The following is a 27,335-nucleotide window of genomic DNA, read 5'->3' on the forward strand; positions in this document are numbered from 1 at the left end:
TTTATAAAGACACGATATATACGTATGCTTAGATATATGCATATACATACATACATATATGTGTACTTATACGTACATATATATACATATACACGCGATGCTGCATACTCGTGTTCCTTACATCTCTTATATGCTAATGTATATAAGGATTGTCCGCAAATAAATACACACACGCATATATATATGTACTCACGTATGTACACTTCTATATAAACACGTGCTGTTGTAGACACGCATATGTATATAGAGATACGTGCTCGAAAAGTAACAAAAACTAGAAGAAAACTTGACGAGTTTGGACGGAAGTAGGCGCTGAAAATTCCCGAGACGTTCGTCGGAGCGTATTATCGCCCTAAATCCCGTTTACAAGGGTCCTTATCCAGAATCAAATCCGCTTAAGCTTTTCCAGGACGCGTCTGTCAAAAAGAAAGAGAGAGAGAGAGAGAGAGAGAGAAAGAGACAACGTTTCCTGATAGGAGAATCTCAATTTTGCTTCGACGCGCGCATATTTTTTACGCGTTAGCTTCGCGTACGTCTCCAAACTTTGCTTTGATTTCCGAATACGGACACGAGGAATTTTCTCCACTTGCGAACAGAAGGAGGCGATCGTAATGGATGTCAAGTCTTCAAAGGCTGCGGCGCGTTAAAGTACTCGAGTATCGCATGCTTTCAATCTATTAACGGTGACCCGTATAATGTATTAGCCAAAAGCTTTTAATAGCGTCAAAATGTAGAGTAATAACGAACTGTACCGCCGACGAGTGATCCACGCGCGAACACGTGCAACTTGACGTTCTTTGTGACGTTGGAAAGGAAAACCTTTAACGCGAGTACTTCTGTTCGACTCGAACGTTGCGAATCTGGATCGTAAAGCGAAAGTTTGTAGGATTTATATCTCGACCGAGAGGACACGTATTCCATGTATTTTACCATGTGTAAATGAATGCACGAAGCACGAAAGAACGTTCGTAATGCGCTTTATTTTGGAAAAAAGAAAAATATAATAACAACGGGTAGAAGCGCGGCTGGACGCGTCGATCGATTTAGACGAACTTACGAAAAGATATACGGAGATATCGAAATCGAAATTTTTTTTCCTCGAATATTTGATACCGAGACGATTCAAAAAGTCGTCGATATCAATGGTAGACGGACGAACGCAAAGGTCTTTCGTGAAAATCGCTCTAGCGTCTTTCAAATCACTTTATCGAACAATTTATAAACTCTCCTTAGCGGTTTGTCGCTTTCACGGAGCTTTGTGGAAAACGAAAATGTCTTTGCCGTCGTAGCGTTTCGCTCCTACCATGACCCTGCTTATGCGGAATGGACTCAAAGACTGGAATCCGATGTTGATCACGGAGCCAAGGAAAACTTTGAGGAATAAGGAAGAACATCGACTGGATTTGACTCGTCTTTACGACGTCTTTTGAAGTGCATCTGAAAGCACTCGGTGCCGTCTTTCAATACCGTACCAAGTACCGTACAATGCCGAACGTGCAAGGACATTACGTCTTCTTTTCTGTTCTGGCTCTTATCTCGTAAACTTGATTAATCTCTTTGGTACTTTCTCCTTGGTTCACCTTCGCACTTTTCTCTGAAAAACACCATTCTTTCGAAAAACTTCGATAAAGATAAACCGCTTTCTTTCGCGATAAGAACTAAACTTTCGTTTACACGAATCAAAGTCGAGAGAAAAGTTATATAAATGTCCACAACGATAATTAAAATGAAACATCGATGAGAGTTTATCGTTATTAAAAAGAAAAAGAAAAAAAAAAAAGAAAAAGAAAAAAAAAGAGTCGAGAATCTTTTCGATTCCGGTAGGGAAACATAAAACAGCTTGGAAAGTCTTTAAAATTCCTTTTCACCGGGAGTACCTACTTCTACCGGCTTAAGTATTTGCGATCGTAATCGTTTTTGAGATTAAAACGCAACGTGCACGAAATACCTTTCGACTTGGTTGCTCGAATTTCACCAACTCGAATTCCATTGTACGCTTTAATCGCGGCCGTACCCGTTACGTTCTTTTCTAAATCTCCCTTGAATACAGTTCATCGTGCATCCGAACAGCTGCTGAATTACATTCGCGTTACTTATTTTAGTTATCCGTAGACGTTTTTTATATTCCTTAAAAATCTTCCTGTGTTGCGGGGAGGAGGGAATTTAATCGACGATGAAATCGAGACGAATATTCGTTTCGACTAGATTTGCAACGTTCTTCATTATAGGAAGCGGATGCACGAGAAAAGCAGAACGCAAGTTCTTTCGCGAGGCAGCGACGTACAATACGTTGTTTCTTACGAATAAGTGTAAAAAGAAGAAAAGAAAAAGAAAAAACCAGAACGAAAAGGAAGACGAGCGGGTGCTTTTCCCGCTTGAAAGGTTAAAAACTGTTTACGTACGTATAGACGATCGAAGCGAGCGAAGGGAAGAAAAGAAGCTTTAAAAAGGGACGTGCGGTATAAAAGGTTTCCTCTTACAACGAGAAAATGTTTTCTGCTCGTTATAGAATCGGCAATTCGTCGATAGAAGGAGCTGTTTCGAAAGGATTACGCATAATTTATCAAAAGGGGTCGCGATATTTCAAAGAACGAATTCGTTTCGTTTGATTCTTTTGCTATATCTTGAATGAATTTTTCAGGCGACGGGACCGTAAGTTTCGAGGAATTCGTCGAGATCGTCAGCAACATCGGCGACGAGAATTCCGGAACTTTGGCGGATCAGGATCAAGAGGAGCAAGAGTTGCGGGATGCTTTTCGCGTAAGTCCTCTTTCATTTTTATTCTATGTAATTCCTATCTCGCCTAGGAGTTTCGAATTCTCTCGAAATTTTCACATCCACGAAGCGCGTCGTCGTCCCCCTATGCGATTATGACGGAGTAAAGCGTTCATAAAGTGTTGATTCTTTTGCACGTAAACGGATGGAAGGTGTTGGCTTGAAAGGCGAGAGAAAAAAAAAAGAAAACCGATACTCGCTCTTTTCCCATTTCTTCTTCGCTCTTTCCTTTTCTTCGCGCGTCCGATTCACGTAAGACGCAACGCTTACGTTCGAAAGGAAACGCGGAAATTCAACGAAGTGCACGACGATACGGCTCATTGAATGTTTTGCAACCACATCATTCATCGGCTTTCTATCGCACGCCTTGCACGGAAGCCACCGATTTCCCATCTCGAATATAGACGCGTACGTGCCAATGGCTTATTGCTCGATCTATCGATCGACGCTCTTTAACGCTTATTTCGTCGTACGTGTGCTTTCATCTTGGATAAAAAAGGATTATTTATTTTTATTAAATTCCCTTTTATTCCGCGCGTTTGTCGCCCGACCGTGTAGAAAAGATTGAAAAGATAATTACGGACTCGGTTTATTATCTTTTTGTCGCTCGTTAGTAACGGTAAGCGAACGCCGTATACTTCCCATAACGTTAACGTAAACTCAATGAGAATTTATCTGATTTTTCTCGGCTGTAACGGACGTTGGGTACGAAAGTAACGACAGCGAAGGACGCACGTTGGGTACTGTGCGACGAGAACCATCCTTTTTCGATCCGCGTAAAATTGCATTCAAGCTGACGCGCGAACCTGCAAATAGCCGCGTCACCGAAGTGCTAATTAAAAGAACAGATTCGCGCGCGAGAGATTTTATTGGACACTTTTCGACGGTAGAATATTCTCGCATGTGCTTGAAACTTTCTAATCCGGATAAGCATTTATTTCGACAAAAAATATTAATGACACGTCGACGATCTTCGATATTTTTCGTTTTAATTTATTAGCAGGCCCCGTTATCATAGTATTAGTATTTAGTTCTCTCTTTGGAACAGGCGAGAAAGATGCATGCGGATGTTCGTTAGTTTAAGTGAAAAAGGTCGTAACGACGAATTGCAGCGAACGTAAAACGTCGATGCGATTCGACGAGGAATTCGTTTCCTTCGTTGATCCGGCTGCGCCGATACGTTTCGATCGGATTCTCAAACGTAAACTATGCCACAAAAATGACTTAGGAAGTTTTAAACGCGTTGGTGGGTTTAAAGAGATAAAGAAAGTTAACACCGAGATAAAGGAATTTTAAGGAGAAAGAACGGACGAGCGGTATGTTGCGTTAAAAGGAAGCTACGAACGAGAGAGAGAGAGAGAGAGAGAGAGAGAGAGAGAGAGGAGAATTCGAAAAAAGTTTTAAAGGGTATTACGTCTTGTCTCTATTCGAAAGATTACAACTATTCCAAAAACGTTTCGCAGCTGCTTTATCGAAATGCAGAAAGTGAGAAGAGGAGGTGGAAAAAGGAGCTACGAAGGGGATAGAAGTTGAGAGCGTAAAAAAGTTCGACTCGGAGTTATCGTAAAAGGAACGACGATCGCGAAGTCTAGTTTCGTGGAAGTCTATGATCAACGCGTTGAAAGTTCCTCGACGAGGGCGCGAATCGCGACGAGTTCAACAGTGAGATGAGAACAAAACGTCGTTGCGCGTCGAAAGAAGAGGATCGAGTTTTGCCATTGGTCTTCTTCTATATACTCGGCGGCGCGATGAGATGCGATCGAGCTTGGATCAAAACTCCATCCTGGCTTTTCCGTTTAAAGTCGCTGCCACTCGCTCCGATAGGATCGACTCTTTCCTGATACTCTCCTTCTACTTTCGAGATTAAGAGAAGATTACGCATTGGGATGTAAATTTAATTAAAATCGATTTAATTTAAACTGAAACGAGAACGTGCTATGCAAGGCTTTATAACGTTATTTCGTCGGATGCGAAATTTTCTTCCGGGAAACTTCTTTTCGATTTATCGTCGACGAATTTCTTTCCTCTTTTCGTCATCTTCCTCCCGGTTCTTGTTTTTTTTTTTCCTTTTTCTTCGTCTTGTTTCATTTTGATACAAATTCGAGCGTGGACGTATGCAAGATTCGTATGCATATGCGATAGGACCAAACTTAAATCGCGCTACCAAAGTTACCCGAGTTACCCAAGCGCGCTACTTAATGCTCCTTCGTCGTAACAGCTCAGTTTCAACGCGTTCTACTTTAAATACCTTCGCGTTTAATACGGAAAAGTCTTTTAACGAATTACCACCGTTTTATCGTCCGCCAGAAATAAGAATCGACATGAATATTATCTCAAAATATTCCTCCCCTTTGTACGAAGGCAACGAGCTCGCGAATTAATTTATTCCATAAAATTTTTGTCACGGCCTTTTCCTCCGAAGCAAAAATGAGCTCCCTAAGAAGGATTTTAATAAGATCGTCGATTACGCAAGATTTACTTTGTCGTTATATATTCGGCAAAGACGCGAATTAATTAGAACGTCTTTAGCCGCTTTAAAGCTAGCCGCATCCATCCTGAAAAATTCAAAGTCCTCATAAAGTACGACGTTATGCGAATACAATAAGATGGGTTATAAAGGTTCCTTCGCGAGTAGCTCTTTTCCGCTCGAAGAAAAATGTTCGAAAATTTTTCAAGCGTTCTACCGAAACGAGATAACGCTCCGTCGGGAAAAAAGACCTATTCGGAGCCGCGAACTCGAGTAGAATTATGACGTAATTCTCTTTCCGACCGAATTTAGGAACCTCCTTTTTCGTCTCACGCGCGCGAGCGGTCTCCAAATTGGAGGAAGCGTAGAGTGCAAATAGTATCGGTAATACTCCCACTACGTTATGTATACAATTCGCGATATGGGAAAGGGTTAAACCTCGTAGACGGCGAAACTCGCTAACTCCGATTATAGCGCCCTTAACGTCCTCGCGAATCTGTTAATTACCTACGTATATATAGACAAATGGTGCCACTATGGAGTTTCCGTTATTTACAGACGTCCGGTATTTGCACGGAGCGTAAAGCTCCTGCGCCCCTTCTAAATCCTCCTAGTATCGTCGAGTACGAACGAGATACTTGCAACGTTCATTAACGTTGATGAGTAACGGGCGAAATGTCAAAGGAAAAATGATTTTCGATCGTTATGAAAAATATCTTTGAAAGATTTCTCGGGCATGGTCGTCTGTTTATTTTGCGAGGATAGAATAAAAGGGAGCGATGTGATTGGAAAAATTTCGTGTCATATACGATCGACGATATTTGCTTTCGTTTGAAATCGAAACGAATAAAATCCGATTCTCTCGTTTTCTCGAATCCAATAATCCGTTTCGACGCACGATCGTTTCTCGCGTTCGTCTTGATTTTTACGTTCCACGGAGAGAATACGTCCTCTATGCGCCGTCATCTTCGTGTTGGCTCGTTGCTTCGGTGGACTCGACTGTGCTCGGATAAGCCGTTTTCACGTTTCTCCTTTTTTTTTTCTTGTTCACGCGTACGTATTTTTTAAATCTTGTCTCATGGAATGAAAATTTTTGCTAAAAGAGGAAGCGTATCCTAGAGAGGGAGCGTACGTCATAATGCAACGATACGAAATTTAGAGAGAACGTGCGAACGAAGTAACGATTTCTTTTTCATCCTATTCGTTAATAATTCCAGAAAATTTGTCAGAAAATTCTCGATACATTTTACGCTGGTTGACTCGTCTACGTACGTGTGCGGATACATACGTACTTTCGCGAAAATCTGCACCGAATCGCGATAAAGGAAATAGCGGAAAAGTGGTCGGTACCACCTGCAGGTGCAGCCCTGCGGCATAGAAAATGTGTCAAACCATTATGCGACAATACGTTCTAATGACTGAATGCCGGTAACTTTAGTAGAGAACCCATTCTATACTCGTGCTGTTCCCTTTTCGGCTTTTTACGGCAATCTGCTCTGCGTATAAGCTCCTTCGTTCCTCTCTCTCTCTCTCTCTCTCTCTCTCTCTCTCTCTCTCTCTCTCTCTCTCTCTCTCTTTCCGCGCTTTTCCGAATTTCATTCGTTCACGAGTACGTTTTTTGCTGCCTACTGTAATTCAGTAATTAATGAATTAAAATTGCGGCGATTCGTAAAACAGAACGCAATTATTTCTCTTGATATCAAACGATACGGAAAATTAAATTTTGTCAAAGAAGAGAAAAGTTTTGGAATTCGTGCTAGAGAAAAATCGTATATATATTTTTACATACCTACGTATATAAAGATATAGTGGTACACGCAATTCGCTCAAAGGCATCAGCTCTGTTATCTCTTTTTCTTTTCCCTATTTATCACTCCCTATTTTTTCTCTTTTCTACGCGGTAATTACCTGCACTTGCGCTATCGTGCCAAGTACTTTTATCGCTCTATTTTTTACGCCTTTTTTCCCTTGTGATTTCTTCTGGCGAACTTTTAAAACCGAACCGCTTGTAGTTTATTTAAAGACGATTAGTTTATTCTCGTAGATTTCTCCATTAGTGCGAACGATGATTACTTGATGGAGTCTCCGTATATCACGTAATTATGTTTTCCGTAGAAGGAGAAATTCGCTTTAAATACGTGGCATGCATAAAACAGGACCGCTGTAATTTCAAATTGAAATTATCACTTCGGATAAAACGACGATCTCTAAAAGCCGCCGGCGTAACTTTTGCATCGACTCGACTCGACTCGACTCGAATTATACTTTCATGCGATGCAAAGAAGCTCAAAATCCGAAAAATAAAAGTCAATTATACTCTCGCGATTCTTTTCTGAAAACGAGATATAAGTTGTCTCGCAAATGAAGTCGGTTCGTACGAAAGAAAAGTTCTTATCAATTTTTTGTTTGCGAAAATTTCATCGAGATTTCCAGCGTTTTCTTGGGCAATGATTCGAATTTAAACGTTAAAGGGTTTAAACGCGCGGGCGGTGGCATCGGGGTCAGGTTAGCCGTATTGTACTTACCAAGTCGATATTTTAATCTCCGCGACCTGGTCGTCGTACCAGTAGTGGCTCGTACCTAGGACGAGAGAAAAAGGGATGGTTACTGAGGGAAATAAAGAGAGGTAAGAGTGTGACGAAGATAAAATAGGTAAAAAACGAACGGAGAGACGGTAGGACGGCATGGGAGGTGAATTAGAGGAAAACGAGAGAAAAATTCGCGTTAAAGTCGGTAGATAGTGAAATTTATTGCTTTTTCGACATGAAACGAGTGTTGAAAAACTCTTGTAATCGGTCTGAAGTTAGTTGATCGGAAAAATATATAGAGTTCGTGATCCTTGTTAAAATACATGATATATATCGGATGTATTCTACGGACGAAGTAGATATCGTTTTTATTTTGTTACGAAATTCTTCGTCGAAAGTCGATGGTCAGTCGTTTCGATTTAAAAAAACGATAAGAGAAGAACAGAAATGCAAGAGGAGAATAAATCCGAGTTGACTAGCGACGAATTAGACGTGTCCGAAGGTTAAACAAGAAAATATGAGATACGCTGTCTCGTTGGGTAGCTTTCCTGTGTAAAGACGGATAGGTACAACGTGATCGGAATGTAAATTAGCCTTGGTATAAGTTATAAAAAGAACTCCGAGAGAGAGAGAGAGAGAGAGTAGACACGAACTGCAAATAAGGATAGGATAGAAGAAAAGAGACAACAATGTGCAAACAAATATATCCTTTCGGAGCAAACGAGCAAAAAGGAAAAGGGAAGAAGGTAAGGATTGGGGAGCGAAGCCGGTTAGGGCAAAGGGCATAAACCGCTGACTCGAAATAAATACGTATTCCCCTGCTGCTACGATTCTGTATTTTCCATTTTACTTCTATCCTTTCGTTTATCTTTCCCAGTTGATACTCTTCGACATTTTCATGCACTATTCTCTCGTATATTCAAATCTATGGAATTTCTTTATGTCGCGGAAAGTACTTCGACGAAGTGTATATCCTGCGTATCGTTACCGTTCGTTTTCTTATTTAGTTTTTGATCGCAAGCTACTCTTCTCAATTGGATACTCTAATAACATCTTGTAGTAAGAATTATTTATGTACCGTTTTCGTAATGTAAAAGTAATGCAATTTCAATGCTTTAAATTGCAATTGTTACGAGAGGTAATTAATTAGATCAATTGCGAACCCTCGAGACTCGAAAAGCCGGAAGCGCGACAAGTGTTTCCGTTCGCCATGAAAAATACCGAAAAAGTTATCTTCGTTTCTCTGTATTTTCTATTTTTACGTCTAACGAGAACTTTTCTCTTGGTTCTTGTTTCAATCTATCGACCAGACCTCAGGCGGCTATACAAGAGAACGAGATACCTACGTTTCTATAAAGTTTCCTTTATACCTTTACTTTGTAGGTTTGACGCGTTATATAATATATATATATATATGTTATATATATATACACACACACAGACACTCATGTACCATGTATGTGTGTATTATGTAACGCCAGACAGTTTACCACATAATATTTGTCACGTTTGAACAGTCTCGATCTCTCCAAAGTTATAACAAGCGAAATTTAGTGGAGAAGTCAAACGTCGACGTTATTTATACAGTGGACAGGGAGTACACTCTTGCTCGTACGAAAGTACTAGAGAGGGACCCTCGACTATTTCGAGGTGTTTAATTGATCGTGTCCACGCGGTAACAGGAAACGAGGACTTGGCGCGTTGTTTTCGAGTGATACGACTATATCAATTCATGATCGACTTAATCCACGAGAAAAACTTTTATTGGTTCATCTCGACGACATAGAATGTAATCGATGATTCTTAAATTTTCAAATAATTTATCAGAATTATATTTCTCATTTCCTCCGACGGGAGAAAACTTTCGCTTTCGATCGTCGATCATGGAATTCGAACGGAAATCTAAACGAGGATACGTAATTAGACGAAGGGGAAAAAAGCCTACTGCCATACCTATAATACGTTCCAAAAATTCTATTTTGCGAAATATTGACTTTTCTCTCTCTCTCTCTCTCTCTCTCTCTCTCTCTCTCTCTCTTTCTCCCTCTCTCTTTGTTTTATCATTCCGATGTTTCTCCCTGCATACGAAACGTAAGTTATCGAGTATTTTATTTATAATAAATCTATCGCTATCTTCGCCGCTTATATCCTTTCTTGTTTATTGTTCAGAAAATGATTCTTAAAACACGCCGACGTTTCGCTACGTATATTGACGGAATTTTGGTCGATGGTAGGTAGCGGTGAAAACTTCCTCGTCGCGAATAAATTGATGCTGCGGTAAAATGAATTTTTAGTCCAATCGATATGTCAGCAATCAAATTTTGTTGAATTTTATTTCAGCTTTGAATAGAGTATATTCTACCCGCAATAATTAAACCTATTGAATTTGCGGTGTAAACGTTATAATGTAAATACTGAATATATTGTGTAAACGTCTATTGAAGTTTGGCATTGAACGAAGCTGTTATAGTATTTGATATAATACGTATTTAACTTTTTCAAAGGAGCATATTATATGATATATCTTATAAAAGCATTTTTAAATAAACTGAATAAAAATGTTTCTGAAGAGCATACTTCGTATTTTTTATTACATAAAGAGTACGAATTCTTTTCGTTCTTTCAGCAACTTTAGAAAATGTCGATCTTTATACGCACGAAGGTTGTATGATCTTCGAGTTTACATCTTAGAGTATAAATACGTATAAGTGCATGATATATGCAGTCGGCTCGACAAAAGTAGTACCGAAAAATACGCACGAACGTAAAAAGATGTCTTTTGTTTCAACGTAGTCTTTATATGCGCCCTGTATAAAAGCTTTCTACGTTACTTTTGTTCAAGGTTCTCAAAATGCATACTTTCGTGAGTTACTTGCGCGCGAGTGCGTAATACGTACGAAAATAGAAAACGTATTTCCTTTTGTTCACATGTTCCATCATTAAAGCCGATGAAACGTAACATTCGAGTTTTATGAATCTTCTGTAAAATTAAAACGCGCGTTTTAGCTTTCACGTGTTTAATTTTCATCTTACAGCAGGTACGCCTCCTCCCGAATTATTTATAATTTATACATTACAATTTATATAATTTATTAGTATGACTTTTGAACTCGTTCTTTAAGGGGATAAAATACCACGTCTAAATCGTTTGTCAAAGTTCTAATTTATTTCTATTCGAGAGCACGGTCAAACGTTTTCTGTGCACGGAATATTTATACGAGCGTAACGAATTGTTTCGTTTTTATTTTAAAAGTAAAAGATAAAATATAAACAGAGACGCGTTTATGAAATTTGCTAATCAAAGGGATTTCTTATTTCAGGTGTTCGATAAGCGTAATCGTGGTTACATCACCGCCTCCGATTTAAGAGTCGTTCTACAATGTTTAGGAGAAAATTTGTCGGAAGAAGAAAGTAAGTAATCTAATATCCGTCTGTATCATTGCTTCGTTGCATAAAAAATCTGAGAAGAGTGGGAGAGAGAGAGAGAGAGAGAGAGTGAAAGTAAGAAATATAACGTTAATTTCGCAAAGTAATTAGAGCCTATAAAGCACTGGTGCATATATTCATCTTTTGGAGGAGTATCTACGTTTCACTGCAAAGGCAACTAGGTACCTAGCATGAAATGGATCAATCGAGGTTCATTCGTAGATATTCAATGTTTGAGTATTTGCATATGTGCCCAAATGGACTCCGATAAATCAAGGATAACGATGTCGAATAACGCGAACAAACATCCCGCTCGTGTTAATACTTTATGGAATAAAGGTTCTACGTTGGCACGAATTAATAATATGCTGAGTATTGTTTGTTTCGAATTTTTAACGATAAAGAAGATTTGCAACGAGATTCGAAGACGTACGATATTTGATACTTGAATTCTGAATTATCAAATTTTCTCTTGCTATTTTCTTTGGTTACGTCTTTAACTTTTCATTGGAAAAAAATTCCTGATATTTTAAGAAGAATCAGGTGGTAAATGTACCACTTCGAAACAGAAGAAAGGGTAGAGCGAGAGAGAGAGAGAGAGAGAGAGAGAGAGAGAGAGAGAAAATTCCGTCAATGTTGCTCTTTGAAAGCATCCTCCTTTGCTACGTACCGGAAAAGCTTCGCTAGCAAATTTAACAATGACGAAGAAGGGAAGATCGTTCTCGCAAAATCGACATTCTTCGTTTTCTGAAGAATCGCGAATAGAAGCACGAGTAAAAAAAAGTTCAAAAGGACGTATTGCGACGAAGGAGATTTTCGAATAGAAGTCGTTCTCTTCCTCTTTCCCCGTTCCTTCCTCCCTCTCTCTCTCTCTCTCTCTCTCTCTCTCTTTCTCCCGGTTTATTATAACATAAAAAAATCAAGAGTTGTAAATGTAAAAAAAGAATATCCTATAAATAGGCTTTACAATCTCGTAAATCTTGGAAAATTTGAATTTATCTCGTTACGACTAAAAATAGCTATGTACGAAAATCATGTAGGATTTATATTTGTTTTTTTTTATTCGACTATAAATCTGTCAAAATCGATAAGTTAAGATCGATGGAAGGTCGATAGCTACGGTCGATTTACCGATCGTCCAAAAAAAACCAACGATAGTATTTTTCTCATATATATTCCAAAGAAAAAGAAGAAGAAAGTAAAATCTCGAAAGAATATCGAGATGATAAACGCGTATGTACTTGCAGTGTCCTTCCCTAAAGTGTAGCTTTCGTCAACCAGAGAAGTATCCCTCGGAGATATCTTGTTCATATATAATATTCCCAACTTCCCTCCGAGTTCGATATTTCGAGAGTCCCAACGCGTTTTCCCCTTTGGAAAATTCGATCTTAAGGATAATCTAAACGAGAAGATTTTTCGTTATTCAAATACGACAAGCAACTCGTATATTTCTATCTCTTAAATATTCAATGCTATTATTACTTCGAATTATACCGAGAATTAATGATATCGCTTCTATTATCTACCAACTAACGAATCGAAAAGTTCTCAACTGATTTTCGAAACTTTCAGATAAAGATTCTAATTTGAATCTTATTCTCATAAAGATTCTTCGTTCTCGATCGAATTTGCGGCACGTCAAGTCGATTCTGAAACAATTCGATTAAATTCAGTGATGCTATCGTCGAAGAGGCACGAGAAAATACGCTAACAAAGTCCTTGGCAAACTCGATTAATCGTTTTAAGATTATCCCAGAAAAGTTCTCCGCGTCGAAGAAGAATTTTCTCTATCTCTGCCTCTGTCTCTCTTGGACGCATTTAAAGTACGATAAAAAAAGAAAACATACGATACTCGAGAGCTCAAGTACTTATAGCTATGCTATGACTGACGTCAGGTGGCGTCGTCATTAAAAAAGTATCAATGATAGGATTCATTGAAATTATTGGCGTTTCACGTAAACCTATTAATTAAGAGGATGATATTCCTTAATTAGATGTCACCTTGGTTATAATGCTGTTCATTGAAATGCAAAGCTATACCTACATATTTTTTATCGATACATAACTGCAAATTACTTTGCACGTTTGACTGCATTACTTTGTACGTTTGACTCCGGCAACCGTGATGCTGACAATGTGACGTAGTTCCTCGTCGAATGCCTGTCAAAAGTTGAACAAGGTCGCCAAGAACGACAAAGTTTTGCGACCTCCAAACACGCAACCGGTTAGATTCGTCGAACTAGCGAGTACGAAACGATTGGAAACTGATGCAACTTCGAGGATGATGCAACGACGTATATTTTTCATGAAAATTAAAGAAATTAGATTATATTGTTTTTAAACGTCATCGAGGAGAAAATAAAATATGAGATTGTAATGAGCCTCATAGTTGACGATAAAGGATGAAAAGGTTTTGCGATTAACGGCTTCCATTTAACAACTTTATATGTGTAACATTACGCGAATCAGTTTATCGCGGATGAATTAGCGTAAGCTGAATATGACGGGCCGACAATTTTAATTAGTGAAATATGATTTTTGCTCTACCCACCGAATGGCATTGCGTTTGGTGCTATATTATACCTTCCATCCGGCATTGTCACATCACTTTCCAATTACGACAATTAATCGGCGCGATATCGTGCCACCGACAAAACGCATGTTCGTTGTTAGGAACCTTTCAGGAACGAACGTCTCACTCTCTCTCTCTCTCTCTTTTAAGCGAGATAATTTTATTATTACAAATTATAAATAAGAAAATAATATGAGATATCCAGAGGAAAGAGAAAATGAAAAGTTGGCCAATGAAACGTCGTTTGGTTTCAGTCGAAGATATGATCAAGGAGGTGGACGTTGACGGAGACGGCCGTATAGATTTCTATGGTAATTTCTTATTCTCTTCTTCGTTTACTTACTTTTCCAATATTACAACGGTACGTTTATTTTGCATGCACTCGTACAAAGAAATAAAAGAAAAAGAAAAGGAGAAAAAGAAAAGAGGGCTGTACGTTTAAAGGGCTCGATTTCTTTTTCTTCGAATGGGACCTTATCGTGAATACTCTTCACGATCCAATATATTTTACAAAAAGAGGTAGCACGATATTTTCATGAATACAAACGGTATAAGGCGAAGGGTGCTAAAAAGAAACAAAACTTTTTATCGTCAACGGAGTTGAACGAAATTGTCAAATCGTTTCGAAATATTTACACTCGAGACTCAATGTTTAGGCTGGGTAAAACGTCTTTCGTTGAAAGGAAAACCGAGTAAAATCTTGATTAACGCTTTGTACCTTCGTCGTTACTTTCCTTTTCTTTTTCCATTCCTTTTCCTTCCTATTTTCGAATAAAAGAAAAGCGTGTGTGTGTGTGTGTGTGTGTGTGTGTGCGCGCGCGTATATATATATATATATACACACATATATATAGGTATTTATAGACTTCGTCGGATTTCAGGCCAAGTCGTGCTTAAGCGTTGATCAAGGTATAATCTTGGGATTAGCGAACCGGCAATTAATCCGACCGCTATTTAGGCTGAAAGTAGAAACAATTCGATTACGCGATAACGTGTCCCATTGAAGCTGAGATTTAATCATTATTATTTGTATCGATTTGAACTCTCTACAAACTAATTTTGTTTTTTGTCTACGAAAGAAAATTGCACGATGTGAAAGTTACGAAGTAATTACAACTTGCGTTAAAAGAAGAAAAAAAAGGAGAACTTTGGATATAAAGTAGAAATTAATTTTATGCTCAATAAGATGAAATAAAATGAAAAAAACAAGAAAAAGATATAGAGGTACAATGTGTGATTTGAAAGTTACGTTACAGACGATATAAACAAGTTTTATACAAATTTATCTCTTTTAGAGTTCGTTCACGCGCTCGGTGAGCCCGGCATAGACGAGGACGAAGAAGACGAGGAAGAAGAGGAATCGCAGTCTCCGACATAACGAGTCTTTTCGTTCGAAGAAATCGCACCAAGATCGAGGATCGTCGATCGTCGAAAGGAATCGTTTTCATGACGATTCGTCTTTTATCTTTTTTTCTGTCTATTCGTCTTTTTCTCCCTTTTTCTCTTTCTCTCCTTCCTTCGCACTCTTGTAATTAAAAATACGATGGGCAATTCAACTTTATTCGATTAACGAAAAAGGATATCGATCGTCGATCGATTATTTTTTGTTGCCAAATTTCGCACGGTAGAAAACGATGGCCATCGATGATTCCGTACGTCGCTGCAATGTTTTTTTCCAATTCGATGAAAGTAATCGCTCACTGCGCGTTATCGCGATTGTAAGAGAACAGGCACTATCAACGACGAAAGAAAGAGAAAATAGCATCTAAATTCGTCTATGCGATGCAATACGTTTTCTCCGTTGGTGCGAACGAGAGGAAATGTCGACGATTAGTTAATAATATAAAAAATAAGAACGTTCTCGGCCAATGGCATCGAATCGTTTTCGTCGTACATGCATATTCGTTTACGCATGTAAGTATTTCGAATAGAAACTCAAAGTGGTTTCTTTAAACTTTTCATCGCACCAAAAAGCATTTTATTCTCGACGGTGATCGTGTCGTAGATGTAATAAGGTCGTAAGCTCTAGGTTAATGTCTTTTCTCCAGCACACACCGCTCTTGGAGTTTCTATTTCGAGATCGATCGGCGTGAAACGAGATAGGAAGAAACGCGAATCACCTGTTCCTCGAAATCTCGTCGAGGGATATCGATAAGCGACTTTTCTGCTTGGCCATAGCATCTATTTTCCAATTGTCTTCGAATTAAGATAATTCCAATCTTTTTAAGTAGATAAGCCGATCGATGTAATCCGATTTTAATTCGTTCGGGGAACTAATCGATCGTCGAGAACGAAAAAAAAAAATGATCGTTGATCGACGAGAAATATTTGGTAAACCGGTTTACAATGGTCGAACAAAAATTCTTCGATCTTGCACTCTAATTAAAATCGTTATATTAATAAAATATAAATAAATTAAACAAATAAATAAAATGATTAACTGCTAATTACAATGATCAAGTCAATGATCTTTAATGTCTTATAAGCAACGGCGATTCTCTCTTTTGCGATATCGCCTGTCTCGTCCAACCAAGAGACGAATTTCTAAGATAAAGCACGAATTCAAATTCATTGTCAAATCTGTCTGGACTGCTTCGTAACGCATCGAGCCTCGTACGACGTGTCTCGAACGATGTAACACTATTATTACACCGATAATAAAAGTCGCATGCTATTTAAAATTACTTAAAGAACTAATAAATTAATAAGGAAAATCTCGTTAAGACTCTTTTGCTTACCTACCTTTCTGATCTCTCTCTCTCTCTCTCTTTCTCGTGCGAAATCACTCTATCGAGATCGAATCTACCATATTTTCTTTAAACATTCGTTTTTATTAGCGATAAATAAACTTACATATCTTTACAGTAACAATGACCTCTCGTAATTCTCGGAAAATATAATAATATCTATTCGTAAGGATTTTATAGATCAAGATTTCCTTCTTTCGCTCTCTCCCACTCCTTCCTTCGTTCATCCACCATTTTCCAACCTTTTTCCCCTCAAGCTCTCACCATCCAACCTTTCGTTCGTCCAATTGTCCAATTGTCTCTTTCGCGGCGTAGAGACGAAACGAATCTTTGAAAAAATCCACGCGGCACGAAAGACGTACGACGGATGGACGACTTATTTCTTTTTTTTTTTTTTTGTTTTACGTTGCGTGCGTTTTACATGCGAGCTATAATGCGAGACTTACGAGTTCTAACAACAGCGAACATACAATAGCCGTATGGAACATTGGGTCATACGTAATAGAAGAGTTATGACGATTTTTCGGTTTTACTTTTCGACTATTCGCAGAATTTTTTTCGATCGCAGCGACTTCGTAAAGGACTTTTTCGTAACGTAAGAGATTCTTCATAAACGAAGATACGATTCTCTTCTTCGCAGCAACGATCGTCCTTCCGCTATTTTGACAAATGCAGGACGGAAAAATGCTGTCGGATTTTTCTCGCGTTATCTTACAACAGGTGAGACAAAAAAAAAAGAGAGAAAAAAAACAAAAGAAAAAAAAGAGAAAAAAGATCAACGAATAGACGAGAAGAAATCAATGCGATCGCCGCTTTTCTTTTACCCATGCTTCTGTATACGGCCCTAAACAAAAAAAGGAAAAAAATAAGGAAAATGTTACGTCAAACGTGGACGATCGGTTCGATCGAGCGTTGGCTCGTATCGCCGATCAAAAACGATTTAAATCGATGCATCGATACGCGACCACTCGAGCTCCCTAAATTTTAAACCAGCGAGATCGAAACCAACTCTCTCGTTCGTTCGTCCACTCGTTCGTTATCCGGACGAATATATTTACGTTCGTCGTCAAGAGTATGAACTCCGAACGATCGCGGTTTTTCCTTTTTTTTTTTCTTTTTCCTTACATCTGTACGTATTTACAACTAAGTACATGTATAGAAAGTGCACGAGAAACGCGTACGTATTCCTTTCGATCGAAAAGTCGAACGAGGGAAGATCTTTCAAAATCGGAGATCGTCTCTCGTGCGCAGAGCTTCGCGATGAAAAAATCAACCCGGAATTTCGTTACGAATCGTTCGAAATTCTTTCCTGCGACGAAACGTTCATCGCGACGTAAGGGACACGTCGCTCGAGCGACTGTTTTTGCTCGAATCGATCGCGTATCGTCTACCGCTTTATCCGCGTTTTTTTTCTTTTCTTTTTCTTTTCCCTTCCCATTCGCGCCTTTCACAGCGCGAAACGTTCGTTCGCAACTACTAATGTCGGTCTAACGTAGATTACAGATATGAAGGAGCATGAATTAATGATAATGTCCATTAAGAGTTGAGTTAGATAATCCCAGTTACGATTATTATCACTCGAGAAGAATAAGATTTTCGGTTGATTCGTTTAAACAGCGTTCGCGTTTCTTTCATTTTCTTCGTCATTCTTCTCTTCTGCATAAGCGTTTATGCGTGCATGCAATGCCGTGCGTTGCGGACAATCGAAATAAATGGAATCTGGAAAGCGTCGTAGAATTATCTTTAGATAATCATACGTACACGCGAGCGCGTCCAACGTATATTATTTATCCCTCTCGCAAAACGTTCGAACATCAAGGCCGACAATTTTCTTGACCGCGCGAAAAAAATCGTCTTAGAGTATTCGAAACGATACGAGACTCGTTTCAGCTAAGACGAATAAAACTGCTTTCGTGTATCCCGACGCTTTTCCATTTTCCCGCTTTTATCTACTAATCGACGAAGAATCCTAACGTCAAAATCCACTTCGAAATTCTTTCTAACGACGTTATACGCGCTAACGAGTGCGCTAAGCGGTTCGACAGCGTTCGACGAGCGTTCGACGCACAAACGCGACACGGTGGTCCACGTCCTCTCCTCGAGACGACTCTACGTATACCAAACACTTTATCGTTGTATCGTCCGTGTTTCTCTCGATCGCGAGTAGATCGAATGATCGAGACCTTTCCGTCGTCTTCCATCTAAAACAAATCGGTAGCGATACCGACAAGAGCGACCTTTCTTTCGTTTACGTTCTCTTGCGCTTTTCAGCCGCCATCGCCGTAATCGCCGTCGACGCTCGATCCTCTCCGAGTTTCCCTCTCGGCTGGTCAGACTCGCGCACGCCAACGCATAATACATACACATACATGTACTAGGAAAAGAAACCGACATGTTCGGCGGAAGAAAAAGAAGAAAGATTCGATGATCTCGTCGTCGCTCGTTCTGTATCACGTAAAGTTTCAAGCGAACTCCAAAGTCAAAATGTGCGCGTCGTCGTTGTTTGCGAAACAAAGCGATGGACAATCGTTGGAATTTAGTCGTTTCCCTTTCCGTTTTCCTTTCGTTCAATGCTCGAACGACTCCGGTTCGTTCGCAACGACGACAGCCGCGGCGTTCATAGCGGCGAAACGCTGTCGTCTCCTTCGTGCGAGAAGGGCTGACGTAGACGGGGGTACTCGTCGACGTGCACGCGAAGATGAGACTGAAGGACGCCGCTTTGGATCCCATCTCGCGAACGGTCCTCCTCAAAGGACCGGCTCCTCGTCGGTCTCGTCGTTGTCGTCGAGTCGTTGGGAGGACGAATGGTGGACGGTCGACGCCGAGGAAACCGAATTCGTTTTCGTCCTTCGATACCTCTTTTGTTGATTACTACCACCGTTGGCGGCGGCGTTGCTGCTACTGGCGGTGCTGACGCTGCTGACCCCGCTGCTACTGCTCGGACTATTGGTCATATTGCTGCAAGTAGCGTCGAAGTCCGGCAACTGTCCGTGCGAAATTATTAACGGCCGAAGGGCCGTACGTACGGACCAATATATACGCGGATAAGCTCGTTCCTGTTGTTGGATCAATATATCTTTGCCGTGTTTCTGTTTCTGGAAGAGGATCGGATCGAATTAACGAGTGATCGATAAATTCCCATCTGTCGGTTCAAAACGAAAAAAGAAACTCACCTCCGAAAGTTCACTCGTTTTTGATTCGTACGAAGCGAATCGTTTGCCTCGTGAAAATTGTCTCAAAGCCTTCTCGCTGACGTAGACGAAGGGTCTGATGACCCGGAGATCTTGTCGGCGAATGTAGTAATGCGCCTTCATGGTCTTTAGTTGGCCACCGTGAAAGACCGACGAGAGGAAGCCTTCCGTCAGGTCGTCCAAGTGTTGTCCGAGTGCCAATACGTTGTAACCGTGACGTTTCGCGATCGCGTACAATTGCGCTCTGATGGATCTGTTGCAAAAGCTGCAGGCTTCGTTGGAAAGGGACTCCTCGGCTTGACTCTCCGTGCCCGTCGTAGTCGTAGTCGTCGTCGTGGTCGTCGTGGTCGTCGTGGTCGTCGTAGTCGTCGTCGTCGTCGGCGTCGGCGTCGGCGTCGGCGTCGGCGTCACAGTCGTCGTCGTGGTCGTCGTCGAATCGATCGCCAACTCTTCGTAAAAGTAAGGAACGTCCAAAACCTTGAAATGTCTCGTAGTCTCGAGCCGATCGAACGTCGTGCCACCGGTGTCGATCGTGGCAGCGCCGATCTCGAAATCGATTCCCTTTGACCTCGCGTGCAATCTGTACTGATGTAGCGTGTGCAAGAGAGACAACGAATCCTTTCCCAGTATCGACAGACACAGGAGCACCCTGTCGTTGTCGCGAATCATGTCGAACTCCTGTATAGCCTCGACCGTTGGTTTCCAAATGTTTCTCGGTGCGGAGTACCATTGAACGCGCGGCTGAACGTTCCTCGTATCGTCTTTACCTTCGAACTTCAAACCCTCTTCCTCCTCCGGATCGCCGTCCTCCTCTCGCAAGTCCGACGACAGCTCCTCGTCCTCCGAGAGATCGTCGTTCTGACGTACGAGCTGTTTCGAGGAAGATTTACCGGATAAACCAGACATCGAGTTCGTCGTTCTAGACTTTCGACCGTAACTGTTCGTAGAATTCGATTCGGCGCTACTGCTACGTTTCAATTCCGTCGATTCGATCGACTTGTCGCTTTCGTGAAAGGAAAGGTTGATCCCACTGTCCTGAGAACTTACCGAATTCACGGCCGAATAAATCTTTGGTAGGATCTTCCTAGCGTCGCCCATGTCCTCCGGTCCGGTACGCTCGTGGGAATCGTCGTCCACGTCGTCGTCCACGTCGTTCTCGTCGTCGGTTTTGGCACGATTACCGGCGATCATCCGTTCGGTTTCCGTCGGCTTCATCACGAAGATCACCGTCTCGTCGGAGGAACACTCGCTGGACATCTTGCTCTCCTGTTGCGTCAATTCGCCGATCTTACCGGTTATCTCGGAGGTACCGTGTTTTCTGGAATTCGATACCCGAGGAGAAGCGTTCGATAACGAAACTCTCCCCCCTCTGTCCGGGGACTCGCATCCGTTCGACGACACGTCCGAGGCCGAGGCGTCCGGCGAGTGCCTGTGAAGCCCGTCGACCGCGTTCACCATACACCTGATCTCGGACTTGACCTCGCTCGCCATTTCCTTCGAAAATTCCATCAAATATTCGGCGATGTCGCTGGCCGTAAAGGAATCGTGCCTGAACTGTCTGTCCTCGTTGGAGACCTGGCTAACGGCGCTGTGATTGCGCGAGTGATGCTGGGGAGTATTCTCGGAGGTGTTGGCCTCCGAGAGCGCGTCGTCTACCTTGGATATGACCTCGCGAATCTCCGATTTTATCTCCGTCGCCAGCTCCTTCGTTACTTCCTTCAAGTAAGCGCTCAAATCGTCGTCGGATCTTTGACCGACGTTCGAGTATATGGGCGAGGACCTACCACCGCCGACGAGCCTTTCCGCGTACTCTCCGACCGAGGAATACGAGGAGGGCGGGGAGGCGACGCCGTGATAATTGAAAGACGATATGGAATGGCTCAGATTGCTCATCGCGTCCAACTCGAGGGAATTAAGCTCCGTCTGGCTGCTGCAGCTGCAATGAAGTCGTTTCTGTTTCGACCCGTTAACGTCCGAGCGCGGCGGCGTGAAACCCAAACTCGTCAACGTTTGAGGGCTCAAGGGGAGTACCGGTATGGGCGAGGACGAGGAGGACATACCGGACCGATTGCTGCTCGCGTTGTTACTCGTCCCGGTCGTACTACCCAAGGAATTGCACCTTGCGCGTCCGCCGTCCCTCGCCTCTATCAAATCTCTCTGTTCCTTCATCGGTCGATCGACCACCGCGTGAGACATGCACGAGAGGGCCGACGGCGTGACCGCCTCGCCCACGGCGAATCGTATCGGCATCGGCGAGCTCGGGCAAGTGGCGGGGGACTTGTGACCAGTCGACGAATTCCCGCTCTCGGTTCGCATCGATCGCTTGTCGTCGGTGCCGCCGTCGATCTCCTCCGACGTACTAGCCTTGGCCTCGGTCGTCGACGCGCTCGCGTTTCTCCTTATCGTGCTCAACGCGGGAAGACTTCGATGTCGCGGCGAATTCGGCGATATGGGAATATTGCCGGTTCGAGGAATGTCGCTGTTCAGGCGTCTCATGCCGTTGGCCGTGGTCAAACTGTTAACGAGACTCTCGTGCGTGCTCGTTACCGGTGTCGCGTGCGCGATCCTGTGCGAGGCTAACGTGGGATTGAAAGGTACTTCCTGCTTCACGTTTTGAGAATTTCCCAGAAGCAGATCTTGCGCCTCGCTCGGTAACATGAACCAGCGCAACGGTTCCGTTTGTTCCGAGATGAAGTTAAAGATACGATCGGTTTGCAGGGGATACCTTTGTGCCATCTTACGCGCACGATTGAAAATATTTCGAGCCGTTTGCAGGCAGTCCGCGTAGCTTTGCGGAAAAGCGCCCGATCCGGACGCTCTCCTTTCGGACGCGTTCATTCTGCCGTCGGTGTATCTGATAGTACCCAACAATTTTCGTTCCTTCAATATGCCGTTGGTGTGGTGCCGCCACTCGCCGGTCTGAGGATTTAAAACGTATTGCGGTAAGAGCTTCCATCCCTCGGTGGCCACCATCTTCAAGGCCTCCAAAATGAACGCGACTTCGGCCTCGGACATGAAGTAGGGGAAGGAAAGCTTGGCGAATCCGGGCCTCAGTGCTTCGGTGTTGACCTCCTCGCTTCCCTCGTTGGCTCGACTGAAAGTAGATGCAAAACGCCGTTGGTCGACGTCTCCCAAGTAGCGCCGAAAGAACGAAAGATTCACGCGACGACTTACCTCTGCGTCAATAAATTTTCGTACTCCTTCGCCAGTTCCGCGTCGATTCCCATCAAATTGTGAGCGTAACGGCCGGCGCAAGCGCACCCACTTCTGGCCTGTATGCCGAAAACGTCGTTTAACACGGCGCACACGAAATTGTGATGGAGAAACGTGCCACGCGGGTGCCGGACCATGAACGAGAAGATGGGTAGCCTTTTGACGTTTTGCGATGCGCTCCCGAGTAAAATCAATTCTGGAATTGTGCGTACGTGGGCCAGCACTTGCCTACGGAACGGAATAACAACGATCAACTTCGTTTTGGCGCAAAGTTCGGTCGTTGCGCGGTACGAAAAAGCTCACCTGGAAATTTTGTCTTGACGATTGACGATCGCCCGTGGCGTCACGTTCTCCTTCAGTTGAATCGCCAGTCCGCAACGAATGCTTTCCACCACTCCGGCGGTTCCACTTTCGTCGCGAAGCTCGGGATCGGTCAGGTACCGATGACTGTCCCTCATGTCTTCGGCTCTAGTCTCGTCCATTAGAAGAAATTTTTTACTGACGAGTACCCCGGGGGATTGGACGCCCCCTACGAACTTGTGCCCAGCGAAGAAAATTGCATCCTTGTGCGCCGTGGATTCGCTCATTCCCGGTAGATGCGGATTCATGTCGATCTGAGTATACGGCGCTGAAAGGCACGACGACGTTGACTATGATTTTAGAAAGGGAGGGAGAAAAAGAGGAGCCTGCGAAAACCTATCGCTCGCGTTCGCGACACTAAATTACTTTTGTCACGCGTCGGGAAAACGTGACGATCGTTACCTGCAGTGGTATAGTCCCAGACACTGAGGGCACCGTACTGATGTAGAAGAAGGGTCGTGGCAACGTCATCCGTCAAAACCCCGGTTATACGACTGGCCGCGCTGAAGCACCCGATCATTTGCGCAACGCCTTCCGCACGCATCTTGGCCAGACCTCGTTCGAGTTCGTTCAAATCCAAGAAACCCTCTCGGGTTTCGGACACTCGTATTATCTGTTGGATACGTAAATTCGTCACATACGTGTAGGTAGGCTCGAGACTCTTTTTTTCCAAAAGAGAAAAGATACGAGAAAAAGAAGAAAAAGGAAAAGCAAACGACCGGGACGGTCGTGCTTTTCAATATCCAAGTTTTATTCTGCCTTACCTTGACACCATATTCACGCCACGGCTGTAGGTTGTCGTGGTTCTCGAACGGGCCCACGAAAACTACGGTGGATTTTGAGAGATCGAGATGTCGCAGAAGCGTGCGAAGGGCACCGGCCGAACCTTGACCCGTGAATAAAACCGCATCCTGGTCGTCGGCACCAACGGCATGCCTAACGATGTCTCTTGCTTCGTGCCTGGAAAACATTCGTCGATAAGAGTTTAACGAAAATTCGATAACGTAACGAAGTAACGTCGATACTCGTATCGCGTATTCGTTGCCATGCCATTACCTCTCGTCGTTTGGCACTTTGGAGAGGCAGCGAGCGTTTGGTACTGCAGGCTGAATATTGATCTGGGCACGTCAGCGCCAATGTATCCGAGAAATGCGAGCGAATCGACGTTACGCGTTACACGCCGACGTAATGACAAGATTAGAAACGAGTTGTGAAGACAGAGAGAGAGAGAGGAAACTTTGCACTCGCCAAAATTGAATCCCTTTTTTCTACATCTTTCATACCTTCCGTTCTCTCTTTTTACCGACGGAACCAAGGAATAAAAGCGTCGAGAAATTTGTCATTTTTATTATTCGAGTACGTAGCAAACGCGCACGTTGAAAGGTCGATGGATATAAACGTTTTGAAATGACAAATCGTTTCTCGCGATCGCGAAAGGAGAATATTTCGTACGATAAGATCACGTTCGCTTTCGTAAGAACGCAATCCGAGTTATAGGGACCTTTAAGCGAAAACCGTTCGCAGAATTGAGAACCAGGTGTATAATCGTATCGCTGACTCTAGCAGGTGGCCGCGGGCGATGCACACGTTCGCGTTTAAGAATGCATATAAGCGTTCTTTCGGCCTCGATCGTTATCGCGATCGTTCGGTGCTTGGTAGAACGGAAAAAAGAAAGAGTGAGAGTGTGGGAGGAGAGGGAGGTGGGATGGAAGGACACCGGGAACGGTCGGTCTATTAATTACCTGAAGAGAGAGGATTGTAGACTGCAGATGGACGTCGATGCTCGAGTGTCGCCCAAACATGGCAGGACCTCCTTCGCGATGTACTCTTCGAGAAATTGTAGCGACCTTCCTGTTGCCGTATAATCGCAAAAGACGACTGAAACAAATATATATGCATATACGTATGTACCTGACGCAAACGTCGAAGCGCGGGAGATTTGAGAATGGCGAGAATGGTCGAAATGACGTCACCGAACGATTTAGTCGGTACGCACGTCGAAACGGGATAACGAGATTCTCGAACGAAATCGAAAGTTTTTCGATGAGTCCTCGGCGATCGTAGCTTCGTGAAAGTATTAATATCGATCCCGCCTACGAATCAACGTCAATCACAACGATCCTCCATTCATGACGGGAGAGGAGAACGTAGTAGCTGTTTCTTTTTTTCGCGTGCCGCAAATCGAATTGCCTTATGCCAGGGGAAAGCCAAGGTAGACGAGGGATAATGACTCGCAGGTGTTTCTTACGAAAGAGCGAGCTCGATTGAAAGCCAACCGCTGCTGTTGTACCAAAGGTACATATGTAGTATATACATATAATAAATTATACGTACACGCGTCGCTAATGTCTCGCAAAACTTTCGACGAATTAAAGAACGCCTTCTCGTAGAATCTATGCTTCGTCGTCCGAGAACGAGAGCCAACTTTCATTTACGAAAAAAAGAACTATTATAACGACGACACGTCGCGTCTAATTAAAAACAAGAAAAATTCGCCGCCTCTTCTCGAAGAAACTTTCGTTCGTATATAAGTAATAATTAATGATAGGATTTCTTCAAAAAAAATATATATATACACACATACATAATATATCGAACGCGAAATCGTCTTATCGCACGATATCCGATCGATCATAAATCGTTCGCGACATTCATTTTCCGTTCGATCGAAGAGAGAGAGAGAGAGAGAGAGAGAGAGAGAGAGGGAGAGAGAGAGAGCGAATCGGCACGTGATAAAAGCTAACGACGACGAACGACGTGTCGCACGTTATCGGAAGGCGTACGTCTAACGTCCGTTTTACGTAAGAAGGAAAGATGTTTCTCTTTCGTATACCTTTTAGGGAGCGTCCGCTTTGGATTCGCGATAAAATGTAGCTCGAAGCGCGATAGCGGTAAGATTTTCTATCGCGAATCCCATCGAATGCCGAAGCGTATACACCGAAGCTCGGTGTCCGTTATACGTGCGACTGAAATGCTTTCCAAGATTTACGACCGACGGGAGAACTCCTTCCTTCGAGAGGGCATTCGTCGTGACGCAATTACGCTCGGGCAAAGATACCTCGAGAAATAGGGACGGCGATCCTACTTTTCCGAGGAAAGGAACTTGATCGAGCTAGATCATTACATTTTTCTATTTCGACCGGTTCCTGGGCCTCGACGAGTGAAAATTATAAACGTAAAAAAGACGCGCACCTAAAGAGATCGCGAAATATCTTGCACCTCGATATTAGCAACGAATTTGAATCGTCCGGTAACGAAGACGACGGAAATAAATTTAGTGAACATTAAGGAGCAAGGAAATATTCAATTCGCAACGGTGCTGAGAAAAGCGTTTGAAACAACGCTCGGAAAAATTCATCGATCTCACGTAGGACAATGCGTTGGACTTTCTCTTCTCGCGAAGAGAATCGCCGTCGCTTTCGTAACGACGAGGATCTTCGTTTCCGTTGGTTCTCGCGAAACGATTCCTGGAGGATCGTTTTGCTTCCTTTTCAATCGTCTAATCGAGCTTAGAGACGAAGCAACGCTAGTTTGGCCGCAGGCATAGGTCGACCTAAATCCCGAGGGCGACGACGAATGGCCGAGCGACCGTTTGACCTCGAACGACTATCCGCTTCGAAACTGCACCGGAGAAGTTTGCAGCAAGAAGCGTACCGATCAACTAGTTCACAAGTGCGGAGCAAGAAGGAACCGAAAACGCTTCGACGAGCAAAAGTTTTCCCTCCGAAGAGCCAGCGTGAAATTCGAAAGTGAAATCGAAAACACGAGTCTTTAAAAGTTTTCAACTGGGAGAAGAAAATGAATAAACGAAAGGAATAAAATTTCGATTTCGAAGATCTTCGGAAAACGTCCTTGGAAAATTATTCCGAGACCGCAAAGAGGAACCCGCGAAATGGAAACTACTCGTATCAACGACAATGCTATTATCGATGCGTTTAATGAGAATTCGTTTTACGTAGGAAAAGGAACGGTTGGCTCCGTGTACCGAACAACGTTGCGAAATAGATGAGAATCACGCCATTCGTTCACGGTATACGACGACACACTAGCGACTGC

The 27,335-nt window shown here is 42.7% G+C and overlaps 2 protein-coding genes across 13 annotated transcripts in view; one reads left to right on the forward strand and one right to left on the reverse strand.

The window, feature by feature from the left end:
- Positions 1-17,327, forward strand: part of LOC122636174 (calcium-binding protein 4) — a 41,389-nt gene extending 24,062 nt beyond the window's left edge. Inside the window, exons 5-8 of the mRNA XM_043827146.1 lie at positions 2,642-2,760; positions 11,091-11,181; positions 14,023-14,079; positions 15,064-17,327. Coding sequence (XP_043683081.1) covers positions 2,642-2,760; positions 11,091-11,181; positions 14,023-14,079; positions 15,064-15,146 — 350 coding nt within the window. The 3' untranslated portion in view covers positions 15,147-17,327. The remainder of the gene's footprint in view (positions 1-2,641; positions 2,761-11,090; positions 11,182-14,022; positions 14,080-15,063) is intronic.
- Positions 17,328-17,944: 617 nt separating this feature from the next.
- The window catches only part of LOC122636054, a 37,221-nt gene continuing 27,830 nt past the window's right edge, over positions 17,945-27,335 (reverse strand). For 3 of the 12 annotated variants that reach the window (XM_043826883.1, XM_043826893.1, XM_043826892.1), the window contains exons 2-9: positions 25,022-25,157; positions 24,044-24,239; positions 23,682-23,892; positions 23,223-23,547; positions 22,881-23,147; positions 20,076-22,800; positions 19,689-20,042; positions 17,945-19,610 (exon numbers count right to left, since the gene is read on the reverse strand). In XM_043826883.1, coding sequence (XP_043682818.1) covers positions 19,263-19,610; positions 19,689-20,042; positions 20,076-22,800; positions 22,881-23,147; positions 23,223-23,547; positions 23,682-23,892; positions 24,044-24,239; positions 25,022-25,157 — 4,562 coding nt within the window. In that variant the 3' untranslated portion in view covers positions 17,945-19,262. Of the gene's footprint in view, positions 19,611-19,688; positions 20,052-20,072; positions 22,801-22,880; positions 23,148-23,222; positions 23,548-23,681; positions 23,893-24,043; positions 24,240-24,335; positions 24,482-25,021; positions 25,158-27,335 lie in introns of those variants that run through there. The other 9 variants (XM_043826894.1, XM_043826890.1, XM_043826886.1 and 6 more) reach the window with 9 other exon arrangements.

The sequence above is a fragment of the Vespula pensylvanica genome, chromosome 20, assembly GCF_014466175.1.
Source record: "Vespula pensylvanica isolate Volc-1 chromosome 20, ASM1446617v1, whole genome shotgun sequence".
NCBI classification, from domain to species: Eukaryota; Metazoa; Arthropoda; class Insecta; order Hymenoptera; family Vespidae; genus Vespula; species Vespula pensylvanica.